The 19397-nt window shown below is 41.2% G+C and overlaps 1 gene segment (V, D, J or C); it reads left to right on the top strand.

The window, feature by feature from the left end:
- The first annotated feature begins 18012 nt into the window (after positions 1–18012).
- Positions 18013–18642, top strand: LOC140453717 (Ig heavy chain V region-like). The segment is given in 2 exon segments: positions 18013–18123; positions 18251–18642. Coding segments are annotated over 2 exon segments (426 nt in total).
- The last annotated feature ends 755 nt before the right edge of the window (positions 18643–19397 follow it).

Here is a 19397-nt window from a genome sequence, read left to right as displayed (position 1 = left end):
GCAGTAAATGATGTGTGCGGAGGTGCAGGTGAATTTGTGGCGGATATAGAAGGATCCCTTGGGGATTTGGTGGGAAGTAAGGGGGGAGGTGTGGGCGCAAGTTTTGCATTTCTTGCAGTTGCAGGGGAAGGTGCCGGGAGTGTAGGTTAGGTTGGTGGGGGGAGTGGACCTGACAAGGGAGTCACGGAGGGAGTCGCCTTTTTGGAACACTGATAGGGGAGGGGAGGGAAATATATCCCTGGTGCTGGGGTCCGTTTGGAGGTGGCGGAAATGACGACGGATGATACGATGTATATGGAAGTTGGTGGAGTGGTAGGTGAGGACCAATGGGGTTCTGTCATGGTGGCAATTGGTGGGGTGGGGCTCAAGGGCGGAGGAGGGGGAAGTGGAGTAGATGCGATGGAGGGTATCGTCGAATTTCCTGTTTAATACTATTCCAACATGACCACTGCAGTCTGGGGGTCTGTGTATGACACTCACTAATGTTTTTTGTCCCTTGGTATTTCACAGCTCTACCCACACAGACTCCACATTGTTGAAGCTAATGTCCTAAAAAGAGATGAACAAAAATACGTGACCAGGAATTGAGATATTTCTACTCAAATATTGATCTTGGTTTGATGCTAATTAGCCTTGTTGATTTTCAATGAATTGCTTTGTAAAATCTGGGACCGCCAGAAGGTGATGAGCTAGAACATTTGTGGAATTGCTTTCTCAGTAAATGAACATAGATACATTTTGTTGAGTTTTTCACAGTAGATGACAGTGCTTCTCCAGCAGGTGGAAGTGAGGGCTGATATCAGATCCTTCACCCAACCCCTTCACTCATAAAAAGTTAAGGCACACAAAAGATTGACTGAGGCTACTTAGTTTAACATCAGTTATTGAAAAAAATGGTGGAGTCTTTAAAAAAGGATGTTACAGCAGAAAACTGAGAATGGCTTTACAAAATGGACATCTTGCCTGATAAAAGTATCGGAATTCTTGGAGAAAATGGAGGAAACCGTGATTGTAACATGTTTTGATTTTCTGAAGGTGTTTGATAGCACTCATGCATAAGATTACTGAATAAGAAAGGAGCCTTGGCTTTGGAGGTATTGTATTAACATGGAGAGAGGATTTTTGAAATCCCAATCAGAAAAGTTTGATTAAGTGTTTTATTTTACAGGATGTCAATCTGTGGAGTACCACATAAATCTGTTCTGGGGACAAAAAAAAATTTACAAAGTGTTTTGATGACTTAGATGAGGAAAGTGAATATATTGTAGGCAAGTTTGTGAATGACTCAAAAATTGGAGCAGAGACAAGTGGTGAGTATGACACAAAAAGAAGCTTGCGGAGGGATACAGATAGGACAAGAGAGTGAACAAGGAGCTTCGCATAATAATGTAATGTGGATGAAATAAATGAGAACAGACATAAACAGTGAAGTTATGCATTTTAACAGGCAAGATAGAGATTGAATTCAGAAATCTACAGGGAGTCCGCATCTCCGAACCACAAAAAGTTAGCTTTTAATTTCAACTGTCAATAAGGATGGCAAAAGTCATGTTGGGGTTTGTTTAAAATCTAATGGAATATTGAGATTAGGAACAGTCAGATCGAGCAGATAATGTGTGGCTGAGGAGCTGGTGCAGGGGTTAGGATTCCCATTTTTCAATCATTGGGATCTCTTCAGGGATAGAAATGACCTGTACAAGAGGGACCTGAATTGGAAGGGGATCGATATTCTTGTGGGGAAATTTGCTAGCAGTATGCTGAAGGTTTTAAACTAGTAAGGGGAATGGTGGGAACCAACAAGATAGTGAGAAAAGAGAAATGTTTGAGGTGAGATGTGGTGAGCAATTCTAGGGGTCAAGGCAGACAACAGTTTGGCAAGAGCGAGGTAAGACTGCGAAACTGCATTTACTTTGATGCAAGAGGCCTGACATGTGAGAGAGATGAACATCGGGCATAGATGGGAATGTGGGACAAGGATATCATTACCATTACAGAAATGTGGCTCAGGGATGAACAGGACTGACAGCTTAATGTTCCAGGATATAGATGCTATAGAATGTTTAGACAGAGGAGCAAGAGAAGAGATGGAGTAGTTTTTTTGGTTAGAAATAACATTACAGCTGGATGTAGAGAGGATATTTCTTGGAGACTGCCCAGTGAAGTTATATGGATGAAACTTAAAAATAAGAAAGAGGTGATGACCTTGCTGGGATTGTAAAATGGGCCTCCTAATAGAGAGTGGGAGATTTACAAGCGATTATACTATCTGTAAGAAAAAAGGATAATGGTAGGGAATTTTAACTTTCCAAACAGTGTTAAGATCTTGGAATGTGGAGAAATTGGTGAAGTGTGGACAAGAAAACGTTGTTATTCAATATGTGGATGCACCTACTAGACAGTTCGCAATACTTGACCTTCTGTTGGGAACCAAGGCAGGGCAAGTGACAGAGGTGTCCATAGGGGCACGCTTCAGGGAAAGTGATCATAATTCTATTGGCTTAATAATAATGATGAGAAAGGATAAAATTGATTTAAAAATGAAAGTTTCAAATTAGAGTGTGGCCAGTTTCGATGGTATTAGACTTTGAGAAGTTGGTTGGGGGAGGTTATTCACAGGTAAAGGTACGGCTGACAAGTGGGAGGCCTTAAGGAATGAGACAATGAGAGTTCAGTGATGGTATGTTTCTGTTTGTGTGAAGGGCAAGGCATGGGAAAAGCTCAATGATGAGGGAAATTGCAACTGCTGTCCAGAAAAAGAAGGGGGCATTCATCAGACATAGACAGCTGGGATTGAGTGATCCTGAGAAGGGTATAAGGGCAGTAGGAGTATACTTAAACAGGAAATCATGAGGGAAAAAAGGGGACATAAAATTGAATTAAGGAGAATCCGAAAAGATTCTAAAATTATTTTAAGGTTAAAAGAATAACTAAGTAGAGAATACAGACCTTAAAGATCAACATGGCTTTCCTGCATGTAACCACAGGAGATGGCAGGGACACTAAGCAAATATTTTGCATCAATATTTACAGTGGACAGGAGCATGGAAGCTGAGAAACTTGGGAAATAAATAATGTGATCTTAAAATTAGTTCATTTTACAGAAAAGAAGGTGTTGGAGGTCTTAAAGTAGAAAAATGGAAATAAATCCTGGAGACCTGATAAGGTATTTCCCATAACTTTGTGGGAAGTTAGGGAAGAGATTCCTGGACCCCTTGCTGAGATATTTGTATCGTTGATAATCATAGATGAGATGCCAGAAGACTGGAGAGTGACTAATGGGGCATTTATCCCAATGTTTGCGTTTTGTTAGTTAACAATTCTTGTGTCCATGCTAATGCATTGCCTGTAACACTGTACATCTTTATCTTATGCAGCAGCCTTTTGTGCAGCACCTTGCTGAATGCATTTTGGAAATCCAGATACACCACGTTCACCAGTTCCCCATTGTCTACCACGCTCGTTATAACCTCAAAGAATTCCAATAAATCAGTTAAAGATGACTTGCCTTTCATGAACCCATGCTTCATTAAATAAATGTAGGTGTTGCATTTTTGTAAGGCAAACCAGGTCAGGACTTATACAATTAATGGCTGGGCCTTGGTGAGTGTTGCTAAGCAAAGAAACCAAAGGGTGCAGATGCATCATTCCTTGAAAGTGGAGTTGCACGGAGACAGGGTGGGAAAAAGGTGTTTGGCATGCTTTCATTCATTGGTCATAACATTAAGTGTAAGAGTCGAGACGTCATGTCTCAGCTGTACAGAACATTTATGAGGCCACATTTCAAATTATTACAGACAAATCTGGCTGCCGGTTCTATGAAGGATTTTGTGAAACTTGAGAGGATGTAGAAAAGATTTCCAAGAATGATGCTGGAACTGGAGTGATTAAGGTAGAAGGTGAAGCTGAATAGGCTGGGGCTTTTCTTTTCCCTGCAGTGAGAGAAAAGGAGGCTAAGGAGTGGCCTGAACAAGACCTATAAAATCATGTGGGGCATTGATATGGTGAATAGCCAAGGCCTTTTTCCTCGAGCGGAAGAGTCCAAAACTAGAGGACAGCGGATTAAGGTGAGAGGAGAAACGTTTGAAAAGAACCTGAGGGGTAACCTTTTCACGTGTATGTATGGAAAAAGCTGCCAGCGGTAGTGGTGGAGGACGGTTCAATAACTGCATTTAAAAGGCACCTGGATGGATGTATGAACAGGTAACATTTAGAGGAAGATGTGCCAAATGTTTAGCAAATGGTACTCAGTCAGATTGGGATATCCGGTCAGTGCAGTTGGACCGAAGGGTCTGTTTCTGTGCTGGATATCTGTATGACTATAATGTTTGTTAAAACTGAAAAGAAGCTCTATTCTTACCACAGCTGGAATACTGTGATCTGTTCTTGGGACTCATATCACAAAGAAAGGGTACACTGGAATGTGAGACAATCCACATGATGTTTAGTCGACTGATCCTGAAGATGGAGGGACTGTCTTGAGAGGAAAGATTGAGTCGTTTGGGCCTATACTCATTGCAACACAGAAGATTCAGTACTGAATTTCTGAAACATCTATTATTTTCAGGAAACTCGATGGTGTAAATGCAGAAATGTTGTTTCTCCTTGTGGGAGAGTTTCGGACCAGGGTGTAGAATCTCTGAATTAGAGGTCACAAATTTCTGGCAGAAGACAATTTTGTCTCCCAGAATGTCGAGAATTTGTGGAATTCTGTACCACAGAAGACTGTCGAGGTTGGGTCATTCAGTATTTCGAAGGCTGAAATGGACAGATTTTGATTTGGTTCTTGAATCAATGCTTACAGTTAAAATGCTGGAAAGTGGAGCTGTGGGTTATCAGTTCAGCCATGATGTCATTGTTTGGAAGACCAAACTCCATTGGCTGAACAGGATGCTTCTGGTTCCCGATCATTGACCTTTGCTCTAAGTTAGTCTTTTCAGAATTATATAGGCCTCATTTAAATTAACCTCCATTTCATGTTTGAAGCCCAGCTGCTTCAATCCCTCCTCACCATGAAAAAAGACAGGAATCGCCTTTCTCCCTGTTTGATGGGATTACATTCTGCCTCTAATGCAGTGACTGCATTTATAGTCCTCCAGTTCTGTTGAATATTTGTCAAGTACAACCCCGGCTGTCACAGAAAAGATTAAAGACAGATGAAAACTACATTTAAACTACCATATCAAACTCATTGTCGGCATGTGTTGCATGGAATACACACATTGCATTTTAAAGCTCTCTCATCACTCATCCATTAAACACTGCAAGGGTTGTTCATGAATGATTTGCTTATGTGTTTATGTATGTCTGTGCCTGTAGATGATAATCTACTTATATAACAAAGTTTCGATGCATAGTGTGGTTCCCTTTTTATTCTGGTATGAAGTATTTCAAAATCAGAAAGACAGTGGGTAGGAGTTCAAGCCCCTTTACATGGCTACATCAAATGTTTCCCGTGATTGTACAGCTCATGTAATGTGCTAGGTAAATCTCCCTCTATGTTGTGCTGTCCAATGCAAACATGTCAAATACATTTTGGTTTTGACACAGTGTAGAGCTGCGTCCAGGGTTCCCAAAAAAAACCCTCCCATAGCAGGTATAACACAGAGTCGACACAGAATAAATCACCCTCTACAATATTAAACATTCCATGAGATGTGAAGTAAAAGTTAATTATAGACTAAATATGCATTGCACTGAACCATTAAACATTCCTCAGCCAAGAATAATACTGCTGAGTTACAATGAAAACACGATCTTGCAGCCTCATTCCGATCAAGCATTTCCAGATCACTCAATACTCAGACAGATTTTTGAGAAAATCTGGCTGTACTGATTCAAATCTCTCAAAAGAAATGGATGAATTTGGCTGAGAGCATATGTTGGTGAGGTTCATGTTATTAAGGAAAACATTGTCAGATTGTGGAGAGGCAAAACACGGCATCAGATATAAAGAAAAATTGGGGGAAAGGCAGGAGGGGAAGAGAGAAAAATAGAGACAGAAATATTAGCTGTGCCAATGTATCTCTCAATTATAGTTTTTTTTGACGAAACATGACAACTGATACCTCTGTCATTCAACAATCATACAACTGATGTATTAAAAAGTCCGAACATCAATTAGTATTGGAATCCATTGAGTTATTTGCATTTTTTCCACAATTCGTGCACTGTGCTTGGGGGGAAATATAAATTGGGGTTTTGTGGTTCTGTAATTGATTCTGAGAGTTCTATTTCTGTGTTTATTTACATAAATGCTTAATTGGTTTCAAGGAAGTGATGGTGACAGCAAAGCCAGATGAAAGAAGTGATTTGTTGGTAAGATTCAAATCGAAACAAGTTTATTTTAAGAACGTTGACCATTTTCAGAAGTGAATATAAATTTATGAAGATGAATTGCAACAGATTTTATTTATTTATGGACGATAAACACAATTTAAAACTTTTATTTAGGTTAAAAATTCAGTGCTGAAAATTCTGCAAGTAAACTTCAATGTTGAACTGGATCGACTCTGAATGTCCCACTGATTTCTATTGTAGTCCGTTTAGACGGTGCAGCATCACTCAAAGTGCATTTTAGAATATTCACGTGAAATACTTGTAATGACATCAGGAACTGCCGCAACAATTACATTTAATTAATATAGTTGTTGTGAGGTTTTGTTACATGTATTACTTTCTGGTTAGAGTCAGCAATGAGTCCCTATCCCCAATTGCCCATTGAATAACTTGCTAAAGCCACTTCAGACACAGTCAATTACTTCCCAGTGGGTCTGGAATCTTATATCGCCCAGACCATGGAAAGGTGACAGATGTCTTGTCATTCGTGAACTAGCTGTTTTTGTATTTTTTTTCCATTGACTCGGGTTACATGGTCACCATTTGGCTTTCTTTCCGATTCCAGGCTTTCTTCGAATTCAAATTTCACCCTGGGCAAACAACGGTATTCCAAACCACGTCCATTCAGCATCAAACTGGAGTTTGGGAATACTGGTGTCATGATATCACCACTGTGATCCTAATATTGGAAATGCACAGAAAGCAGTCACAAACAGAAATGCAATAAATCTGACACTTTACATCATGAACAAATATTGGAGTGCAATACTGGCAAGAACTCTCTTGCTGTTCACAGCAACATCACAGGAGACTTTGCATCCAATCATCAATCTTAAATGTGTACCGGACTCTGTCTGAAGAACCTGACTCACCGTCATTTGCATTTTTTGAATTCTTCACTGACTTATGAAAATGTTAGTCACATATTCCAAGAAGGTGGTCATCAGCTACCTTTTTGAAGGCCTGCCATCTTGCTCGGCTAATTAGGGTTGATCTTTCTTAAGAAGCTTTATTACAACCAAATGGCTTCTCAGTCGAGACTGTCGTGCTGGAAAAGTACAGCAGGTCAGGCAGCGTCCGAGGAGCAGGAGAATCGATGTTTCGGGCATGAGGCCTTCATTAGGATACCTGATGAAGGGGTTATGCCTGGAACGTTGATTTTCCAGCTCTTTGGATGCTGCCTAACCTGCTGTGCTTTTCCAGCACTACACTCTCAACTCTGATCTCCAGCACCTGCAGTCCACACTTTCTCCTGATGGGTTTCTTAGTCAGGTTCGGCACAGGAAAGGACCATGACCTTATTGTTGAACGGGTAGGGCAGGCCAGGTAGGAGGGTCAGACGTCCTCCTCTGAAGGAGAATACTGAACCATGTAACATGCTTCAAACCTTTGGTAGGTCTGCCCTTATCGTTCATTATTCCAGCATTTTCATTTCATGCTTTTATTAATTGAAGCTACCATGGTAGGGACTGATTCTGGAACTTTACTCCAAACCTTTTGATTGCTTATGACATACTCATATGCCTCCTCAACCACTTTATCAAACTCTCATGTTAGCTTCAGCGATTTTTTTAATGATTCATGGAACATGGTGGTTACTTTTAAATGTCCGTAGATGTCCTTTAGCAGATGGTAGTAAGCTGCCTTTCTGAAATAACATGTTCCAAAATGGCCTGAGGAAGTGAATTCCAGATTTTGACCCAATTACAGTAAAGGATCGGTGAATATTTCCACGTCAGGATGCCGAGTGTTGTAGAGAGGAGCTTACAGTGGAGCTGTTCCCATGGATCTGCTGCTCCTGTCCTCCAAGATGCAAGTGGTTAGTGGGAAGGTACTGTCTAAGGAAGTGGCTAAGTTACTGCAGTGTAGTATTTTAGATAGAGCATATGGCAGATACTAAGAATCAGATTTGGAGGCAATGGACGCTTGTGGATGTGCTACTGATCAAGTGGGATGCTTTGTCCTGGACAATGCTAAGCTTCTTGAGTGCAGTTGAAGCTGCTCCTATCCAGTCAAGGGGCGAGCTGTGCTATTAGCCTCCTGACCTCGGTCTCTTAGACAGTCAATTGGCTTGGCGAGTCAGGGGGTGAGTTACTCGCTGTCATATTCCTAGCCTCTGGCCTGCTCATACAACCATTGTACTTATGTGGAGTGTCCAGCTCAATTTCTAATGAACAATAAAAGCTAGGGTGTCGATGGTGAGGGATTCAGTGAAGGTAACACTATTGAATGTCACGGGGCTTTGGTTAGTCTCTTATTGTCAATGGTCATTGTCTCGCAGTTTTGTGGTGTGAATGCTATGTGCCACTTGTCAGCTTAAGTCTGGATATTTTCCAGATTTTGCTGCGTTTGAATGTGGACTGAGGAGTCACAAAAATTTGCTAGATTAATGCAGATTTCACTTCTGACCTTCTGATGGAGTTAAGGTCATTGCTGAAGCAGCTGAACATGATTGGGCCAAGGACACTTTCTTCAGGAACTCCAACAGAGATTTGCTTTGGCTGGGACAACTGCCCTCTAACAAGCAGAGCCATCTTCCAATGTGTGAGGTATGACTGCAGGCAGCATGGAGGTTGTCACCTGATACCCATTGAATCCAGTTTTGCTGCGACTCCATAATATCACACTCTATCAAATGTGAACTTAATGTCAAGGGCTGTCACTCTCCCCTCATTTCTGGAATTCAGTTCTTTGTCCATGTTTAAATCAAGTCTGTAATTCAGTCATGAGCTGAGAAGGCCTTGCCTAACCCACATTGACACAGGTTATTGCAGAGCTAGTGCTGCTTGATAGCACCTTCCTACATCTAACTCATGATTGAGCATGGACTGATGGGGCAGTAATTCGCCAGCTTTGACCTATTTTCTGAGCACAGGACGTGCCTGGCCTATTTTCCACATTGTCCATGCCAGTGTTTTAGCTGTACCGGGATTGCTTGGCTAGCACAAGTCATCAGTATTATTGCCAGAATTTTGTCAGGCTCCATTGCATTTGCAGTGACCCCTCCAGCGCACCCCCCCCCCCCCCCCCCGCCCAACAGTGTCTTGATATCACATGGAGAGAAGCGAATTCCCTGCTGACAGGTATCTGTAATATTGGTGATCTATGGAAGATACTGAGATGGATCAGACAGTTGGCACATCTGGCTGAAGGTTGCTGTGAATGCTTCAGCCTTAACTTTTGCGCTGATGTGTTGTGCAGAGCAAGGGAAAATCTGTGGAGCTTCTTCCTTCAATGAGTTGTTTAATTATCAACTTTAATTCACGACTTGATGTGGCAGCACTGTGGGTTCAGACCCCAGCTTCCTGAATGAATGGTCTAGCCACAATATCCCCAGACTATAACTCCAACCCCCACTCCATGATGTGGATATTCACAACAGAAGATCACTTATCCTTTGTATTGTGTAGATTCCAACAATTCGCTTAAATTGTTAGTCTCGAAAATACTTTACTTCACAGACTTTAGGATATAATGTTCTGTTTTCAATTCTTCTCTCCAACAGGCTAGGTCATCAATGTCACATTGGCTTTCCTCCTTATTAATTGCAAAACCAAATGTTTTTCACCTCATCTTTGAACTTACTGATCAAAATTGCTACATTCTTGACTAGACCATTCATATCCCCTGCAAACAGCAAAGGATCCAGCACCAAGTCATATAGTAAGCCACTGGACACAAGATGTCTTCACAATGACTACCTTCGACCATTACCTTCTGCCAACAAATAAACCTTCGATGAATTTGCCAAATTGCACCAGATCCCATGAACCCTTACTATATTAAAGATGCAAGATCTGGTCAAAAACCTGATTGAAGTCAAGAAGCATTACATCCACTTTTTGCACCTGATGTCACATCTCATTTTCTCTCCGGAAAACAGAATCAACCACTTCCGATATGATATCATTTCCACCAAAGCCATGCTGAATTTTATTGCTTAAACCTTACAATTCCAAATTTTAATGAATGCTGTCTCTTAGATTTATTTATTAACTTCCCTCAAGCTTTCTACTTTTAAACATAGGTTTATGAACGAAACTACATATTGTCATTTAGCTCCTTTCACCCAATGATAACTCTTCTTATCTCTCTGACCGATAATTTACTCTAGCTGAAATAATCTTGTGTCTCTTCTGTTTCATTCTGGAAAATGGGAATGGAATTGAATACAATGTTGAGACCAACAGCAATCAGTCCGTTTGTTCTTGACCCTGTCAGTGTGTGTTCACCCTCAGAGGTAGGAAGACTGTTTGTGCTGATAATACGGAAAGTAGCGCCCGATGTATCATTCTCAGCTGGCGCGCAACTTCCTGTTTCTATGTGCCAGCAGCAAGCCACACATCTCACTTCTGATCAGAAAATAAACCCAGGGGATGCAATCTGGCGGAAACATCTGCCAATGTGGCCTATATCAGGACACAGAGTGTGAAGCGATCACATTGAAGTGACATTTGCAAATCGACCTTTCGATCTCTGTTTCACGGTCTGATTCCAGGACATCACTGGACGAGTCTCTCGACCATCTAACAAGCTCATTCGATTCACTAATGTCTGGAACATATCGACATGCACCTTTTCATGTCTTTGATCTTGTACTACTTGTTACTGTCTCTTCAGATTTAATGTTCCCAGTTTTTGATTCTGTCTTCTGTATCCATCTCCTTCCCAGCCGAATACATTCTGTTTGATCTGTTTCCTAAATTTTGATCAACTAAACAAATAATACAGTTTTGTACAGACAGGTATGTCGGTGTGTCAGATTAACAGAATCAATATATGGAGAGATCACCTTGTCTGTATCTAACTCTGACCGACATTGAATTCAAATAAACCACAGCACTGTATGGTTTCAAACTTTGCAAATCCTCTCTCTTTGAAGGAGCTTGTTCTAACGGTTAATTATTTTCTTGATTATTTCAGAAACTATGACTAAAAATCCCTATTTTTAACAAAGTTTCAAATATTATTAAAAGTTGCAGCACTGGCATTTCCTACAGTGAGCTTTGTGGTGTTTAAATGTTCTGGTCAAAATTTGCTTCAAGCAGAAGACTTAAACATTGGTTTCTCCGAGTTCCCAGCCATTGCCCTTGCAGTTCCATAATAACTGCAAGCTATTGATAAGCCCCAGAATGAACAGAATGTCCAGGCCCTGTACACAAACAAATGCCATGATGTAGAGCCTCGAACCCCTCCGTTTTTTCCTGTCACGCAAACCCAAGCAGTACATGCTCAACCTCAACTACATTTCCTTTCAATCCTCCCACTTCCTCCAAACTAAAGGGGTAGCCATGGACACCTGTATGGACCCCAGCTATGCCTGCCTCTTCGTCAGATATGTGGAACAGTCAATCTTCCACAGCTACACTGGTATCATTGCCCATCTTTACCTCCGCTACATTGATGACTGTATCAACGCCACTTCATGCTACCACTAGGAGGTTGAACAGTTCATCAACTTTAATAAGACCTTCCACCCTGACCTAAACATCACAGGGACCATCTTGGACACCTCCTTCCCTTTCCTAGACCTCTCCACCTCTATCTCCAGTGACCGACTAAACATTTACTACAAGCCCACTGACTCCCACAGCTACCTGGTCTACACTCCTCCCATCCGACCTCCTGTAAAAATGCCATCCTTTATTGTGAATTCCTCTGCCTCCACCGCACCTGTTCCCAGGAGGACCAGCTCCACCATAAAACATCCCAGATAACCTCCTTTTTCAAAGACTGCAATTTCCCCTCCCATGTGGTCAACGATGCCCTTGAACCCCATCCCTCCAATCGCAACAGGGAGCCCTCCTGGTCCTCAAATTCCAACGCACCAACCTTGCATATATCATATCATCCTCGGCTGCTTCCACCACCTGTAAACAGACCCCATCCCTCGGGGTATATTTCCCTCCATATCCCTATCTGCATTCTGGAGACACTATTCCCTCTGCGGCTCCCTCGTCAGGTCCATCCCCCTCCACCAGCCCACTCCCCACCCCTGTCACCTTCCCCTGCCACCACAGGAAGTGCAAAACCTGCGCCTACACCTCCCCCCTCACCTCCGACAAGGCCCCAAATGATCCTTCCACATCCCAGAGAAATTTATCTATACTTCCACAGATGTCATCCACTGTGTCTGTTCCACCTGATGTGGTCTCCTCTACATCAGGGAGACAGGACACTAACTTGCTGATCATTTCAGAGAACATCTCTGGGACACCCATGCCAACCAACCCCACGGCCCCGTGGCTGAACACTTTAACTCCCTCTCTCCCTCCACCAAGAATAGGCCGGTCATATTCTGTTCATTTCCAATGAATAAATACAAACTAACCGAGCCTGAGTTTGGGATGATATTAACAGGATTTATTTTGATCGAATCATACTTTGACATAACAGGTGGAGAGATTCACTTCCTGAAAAAGCAGCTCAAGTGATATCAGCTGGCACCAAACTGAGTTTGGTCAATACTGAGGCAAAAATACAGCATACAGTCTTGAGTGAAATAAATAAAGAAACTATCTTAACACCGGAACAAGATAGAGTGTATTAAATATGAACAAAGACACAAGTATTTTAGGATATAATAGAAAAGTAATTTATAGTATACTGAAATGCAAACAGAGATGTGAATTTGTGCCTCTACATTCTTCCTAGCTAAATTAATCATTTCAGAAATGCCTTTGTTAAATTTCATGAATCATTCGTTGGTCCATTCCATGAACTTTGCTAGGTCCTTGTTAAAAACTGAACCATCACCTTCCAGGTTCACAGTGGTTGCGAGTTTCATGTTACAGCAAATTGTGAAGTTGTGCACTGTATGCCAATGTCTTAGTCAAAAATTTAAAGCAATCACAGTTCCAAACATTTACAAAATATCACTATGGATCTTCCTTGAATCCAAAAAAAATTGTCCCTTTGATCAATGTTTTCTAAAATTTACTCACATATCTGTTATGAAGGACGTTTTCAAATAACTTGAAGTGAAAATGGTTCACATTAGTCGGAATACAGTAACATTTCATATGTTACCCCACACAAAAAGAAATCAAGCAATATTCACGAGTTGCTCTAAGCAAGTCTATGATGGACTGTTTTATCAAACAAAATCATTTCCAATGCTATGAGGGCTCGTCTATCTTCTGTGCAATGGTCTGAATTTTGTGTCTGACTGCAGATGAAACTGGCTGCTCTGGGTAAAAGTAGTTTGTGCCTTTCACATTGTGAATGTATATTGCTGACTTTAATTGAATAAAGTGATGTTGTCCCTGGCATCGTCTGGCACCATTAATTAGACCATTAATTTCCACCTCACTAGCCAGACTATCAGGTGGAGTGTATTGATCTCATTGAAACGAATGCTTGGAATATTTCCGGTATGAATCATGTGAATTAGAGCCTCTGAACGAGACATAGAACATAGAACAATACAGCACAGAACAGGCCCTTCGGCCAACTATGTTGTGCCGAACATTTGTCCTAGATTAAGCACCTATCCATGTACCTATCCAACTGCCGCTGAAATGTCACCAATGATTCTGACTCTGCCACTTCCACAGGCAGCGCATTCCATGCCCCCACCACTCTCTGGGTAAAGAACCTACCCCTGACATCCCCCCTATACCTTGCACCCTTCACCTTAAATTTATGTCCCCTTGTAACACTCTGTTGTACCCGGGGAAAAAGTCTCTGACTGTCTACCCTATCTATTCCCCTAATCATCTTATAAACCTCTATCAAGTCACCCCTCTTCCTTCGCCTTTCCAATGAGAAAAGCCCTAGCACTCTCAACCTATCCTCATACGACCTATTCTCCATTCCAGGCAACATCCTGGAGACAAAGTAGGAACGATGAATTTAGAGTAGTAGCAAGTTTTCACGACAGAGAGAGATCATACTTCGCCCATCGCACCTGTATCATGTAAAGACAGTCTTCCAGCCAACACCCCATTTATAGCATTAGTGGTGCTGGAAGAGCACAGCAGTTCAGGCAGCATCCAACGAGCAGCTGCTGCTGTGCTCTTCCAGCACCACTAATCCAGTATTTGCTTTCCAGCATCTGCAGTCATTGTTTTTACCCCATTTATAGCATGTTGTCCATAACCCTGCAGGTGATAGCACTGTAAACATTCGGGAACATTGTGTAGGGTCTATTCCATTATCAACATAGATATGATCTCCAATGCTGTAAATCCTGGCTTATGGGGAAAAAACAGGGGCAGAACTGTATCAATATTCAAACAGTTGGTTCAGCCCTGAGGAGCTAATAGGCCCATTTCTAAACGTTGTTTCTCAGGACATTTTGACTATTCTTGACTTAATATCATTGTAAACTGACGTGAAAAAAATGTAGAAGGGTGGAGGGTTGGGTGTGGGCGATGTTTACTATTCCCTGATGTCTGGTTGCGTTTGTGAGCAACAGATGAACCTGCAGGGTTACTTAGATTACTTACAGTGTGGAAACAGGCCCTTCGGCCCAACAAGTCCACACCGCCCCGCCGAAGCGCAACCCACCCATACCCCTACATCTACCCCGTACCTAACACTACGGGCAATTTAGCATGGCCAATTCACCTGACCTGCACATCTTTGCCTGAGGCGGGAATTGAACCCAGGTCCCTGGCGCTGTGAGGCAGCAGTGCTAACCACTGTGCCACCGTGCCACCAAATGTTACTGCAGGTATTTCAGCAGATACTGTGTACACGGCATTCTCCCATAAATCAGCAATGACACGAACATTTATTTTTGATGGTGTTTGAAGCCAACTAAAATTGAACAATATGGTGGGACAAGTTCCTTTCATTTCTTTGAACTAGTAACAAGGGACACTGTCTGTGGACCTGGGGTGGCAGGAGGATCTTTCACAGCAGAATGTGAGGGAACAGAGTCACCGTTGGAAATCCAGATAGACTGGAACTTTTTCACTGGAGGGTGAGAGTTCGGAGGGTGACATCATATAAGTTTATAAAGCCATGAGTGGAAAGGTGAATGGCTCTAATTGACATGATTCATACTGGAAATGTACGAAGCTATCTTTCAAAAATATCACATATCAATAAATTCCACCTGACCCTCTGGCTAGCGATGTGAAAATTAATGGTCTAATTAATGGTGCCAGATGATGCCTGGGACAACATCTCTTTATTCAATTAAAGTCAGCAATATACATTCACAATGTGAAAGGCAGAAACTGTACTTTTACCCAGATCAGCCAGTTTCATCTGCAGTCAGACACAAAATTCAGACCATTGCACAGAAGATAAAAGAGCGCTCACAACATTGGAAATGATTTTGTTTGATAAAAGAATCCATCGTAGACTTCCTCAGAGCAAATCATGTTAACAAACTGCTTTTTTTTGTGTGTGGGGTAGCGCACGAAATGTTACTTTAATCCGATTGATGTGACCCATTTGCACTTTAGAAGTTATTTGAAAATGTCTATCACAGTAGATACACGAGTAAATTTTACAAATCATTGATCTTTTTTGGACTCGAGGAAGATCCATAGTGATATTTTGTAAATGTTTGGAGCTGGGATTGTTTTTAATTTTGACTAAGACATTGGCGAATTTTCCCTATGGTGGGGGATTTCAACAATAGGGAACATGTTTTTACAATGAGAGGAGAAACATTTTTAAAAAGATATAAGAGACAACGTTTTACACAGAGAATGGTTTGTGTGTGGGATGATCTGGTGGTGGATATTTACAACCTTTAGAAGACATTTGGATAAGTAAATGAATATCAAATGTTTGGAAGGATATGGGCCAAGTACACACAGGTGGGATTAGTTTAGTTTGGGATTAGGACTGGCATGAACTGGTTGGACCGAAGGGTCTGTTTCCACGCTGTATCACTGCATGACTCTATGACTATTTATCAATTTTGCTCAATATTAAACAGTGCTGTAGTGATCCTTGAATGAACTGTTGATGTTAAGGTTGTGTCTGAGACTCTGTGAATATTTCCTTCAATGAGAGGAGTGACTAGTTCTCCAGGTTACTCAACTGAAAAATAAACTTTTCTCCAGCATTGTTGCTGAGTAGATTTGTTTCTGAGGAGGCGGTGGTTATGGTTTGCAGTTGGTTTTCCACCAACTGGCCAACAGTGAGACAAAATATCTTTGATCCACTGCAGAAACTCCACCTCTTTCCAGTAAATGAAACTGGGAACTCAAGGACCTTTTCTGCAGTCAGCTTAATTGCTGCCAACTATTGTATCTGGCCGATTAAAGGGAAAATGAATCAACTAAAGTAACATCCTACCAAACATGCTATATTTTCCCATTTATTCACAATGGACACATTTCACTTGGCATTTCTTCATAAAAAAGGAAAGTCACTGAATACAGCATTCACTGTCTGACTATCAGAAAACAGGACATTGACGTTCCGGTTAGTTCAGCCTGTTTATTGAGTATCTTTAAAGCTCCTGAATATGAAGTAAATGGATCCAAAATCCCACCTTGCAGTAACATTTGTTATCATCTCAAAGTAAATTAATAAACTTGAATTGGTTCAAACTCACATCACTTGTTCCACCATTCTCTGATTCATGCATCTCATTAAAACTGAGTGGGTTAATACTGTAGTGGAATGGCGATTTTTTGCCGGTTTTTATGAGTTAACTGCCTCTGTCAAAGCTATTAGTGAGCAGAGAAATGTACTGTTTATGACCTACATTTGTGGTAATGATTATTGTAATACTCTCTAATTTAACCAAACACTCCTGATGTTCCCAGACAGTTACCTGCAATGGTTTAGATGTTGAGGATTTTTAAAAAATAAACGTATGGAAAGTCCTGTTCTAGTTCATTAGATGCTCTTTCAAAAGTTTACCTCGGTGTTATGTTTCACTGCCAACTCACTTTTTGTTTCTCAGGCACACAGCTTTCCTTTACTATGCATTTTAGGGTCGGAGCAATTTGAAAAAAAAAAGCAAGGAGAGATATTCTGCAATGTAAGGAGGTGCTTCCAATCTCCGGGTCCAAACTGTTTAGAGACACACACTCATATTCTGAACGTAATCACTTTAGACATGCTCCATATTAGGTTGCCTAAATTGAATTTAGAAACGCAGATTAGAAATGATATGCTATTTTGTAATGTGAGAGAGACTTTGAGTGACAGCAAAAATAAAGTCACTCATATTATTGAAGCTCTTTTTAGCTTTATCTGCTTGTGGTTGAAGGTAGGACTAAAGGGAGTTAACTTCTAATTGAATATTCTAAATATAATCACTTCGGACACACTCTGTATTCAGTTGCCTAAATTGAATGTTTAAATGTTTATTATGCATTACATGTTATTTTGTAGTGCGACAGAGACTTGCAATATCCAGGGGAAAAAAAGCTGGACAGTAGAAATAAAGGGAGCTAACTTCCAATTGAATTTGTTTTGTTTTGTTAAACAAAATATTTGCAACTAGCATCTGAAACAGACCTGAAGCTACTCAAATTTACTTCCAAAGAAGCTATTCAGCAAAACAAATATCCCAAGATGTGTATGTGTCCATGTTTAAGCAGAACCTCATGTAAATACATGAGCCCATGTGTTCGGGCTGTACAAGCTGATACCAGGATCCAGTCTCAGTCTCCAGCAGGAAACCAACAGGCGGAAGCTGTCAGCCTGCCCCTTTCCGATGGCCATATAAATTCTGGGCACTAGACAGTAATTTAACACTCCTGGGTCGGCTCTGTTTAGAAAGATCTTGACAGAACCGTTTCCCACAAGTTATCAGAATGATTGTGTCGACACTTTTTCTCAGTTTGTTACTGACTTTCTTATCATGTGAGTGATTTTTGTTCAAGTCTCTCTTTGTCACTGTCTCAATGTTAGTCTACCGCAGGAATGTAAAAGACACAGCCATCATTTAATCTGCATTAATGCTCATGGTTTATTTGTTTTCTTTTTAAAGGTGTCCAGTCGGAGATTGTGTTGACCCAGCCAGAGACAGAGACTGGCCGTCCCGCAGGCAGCCTGAAACTGACCTGTAAAACCAGCGGCTTCGATCTTAGCAGCTCCGACATGTACTGGGTCCGACAGGTTCCCGGACAGGGTCTGGAGTGGCTGCTTTGGTACTATAGTTCAAACAGCAATAACTATGCACCAGCGATTAAGGGTCGATTTACTGCGTCCAAAGACACTTCAAACAACATTTTCGCGTTGGACATGGGGAACCTGAAGATCGAAGACACCGCCATCTATTACTGTGCAGGAGACCACAGCGAGAGGAACCAGGGCTGGACCCGTTCAAAAACTGCTCGAGGGAATATTTTGTCAAATCCATCATAAACTGACGGTCAGTACGAGTTTTAAATACAATTATACCAACTGCGATCTGAAGCAGACCTCAGGCTGCCTCTTACAAAACGATCAAAGAGGAAATGTACCATTTAAACTAGCAAACTGGTGACACAATGGGACAATGTTTTGGGCATGTCATATGTACTGCTAACACTTCCATCAATTAAATGCTCGGACAAAATGTTAGTTTTAATATATCTGACAGCTCAGGAAATCACTGCTAATTGTTATGTCAACTATGGCATTCATTCTAAACATGATCAGTACGAAATGGCTCTTTCAAATGAAAATTGAGACCTCGAGTAAAGAACAGATAATGAGTGTACTGGTCTCCATCATTGTGATACTCCAGTGGGTCACAGTGTTGTGCACGGCGACATCCTCATACAATAACCACTGACAAGGATTGATCTCAAGTTGGTGACTTCTACAGTGGCAGGAGCGAGAAATAATGTGAGATGCAATTTACATGCAATCCAGTAGTGCTAGTTTGTACAAATGTATAATTTATTTCTACCTTCGTCGTGTTGATTGTCAAGTTAAATGCAGTCCAAACCTGGAAAACTATTCCAAGCTTTCAAAATACAATGAAGAGTAAAAGCTGAAATAATGCACCAAATCATTTTTAGAGGAGTCTGAATCACTGCTTTCCAGGAAGTGAACAAATTGTCTGCATTTTACAGTTTACAGTCTGTCATAGTATTTGACACAACGTGTCTCACAGTGATATAACTGGAGAGACACTGCAATTATGATCA

This window comes from Chiloscyllium punctatum, chromosome 27, assembly GCF_047496795.1.
Source record: "Chiloscyllium punctatum isolate Juve2018m chromosome 27, sChiPun1.3, whole genome shotgun sequence".
NCBI classification, from domain to species: domain Eukaryota; kingdom Metazoa; phylum Chordata; class Chondrichthyes; order Orectolobiformes; family Hemiscylliidae; genus Chiloscyllium; species Chiloscyllium punctatum.
Note: the sequence above shows the minus strand (reverse complement) of the source record. Positions and strands in the feature narration are given on the sequence as shown.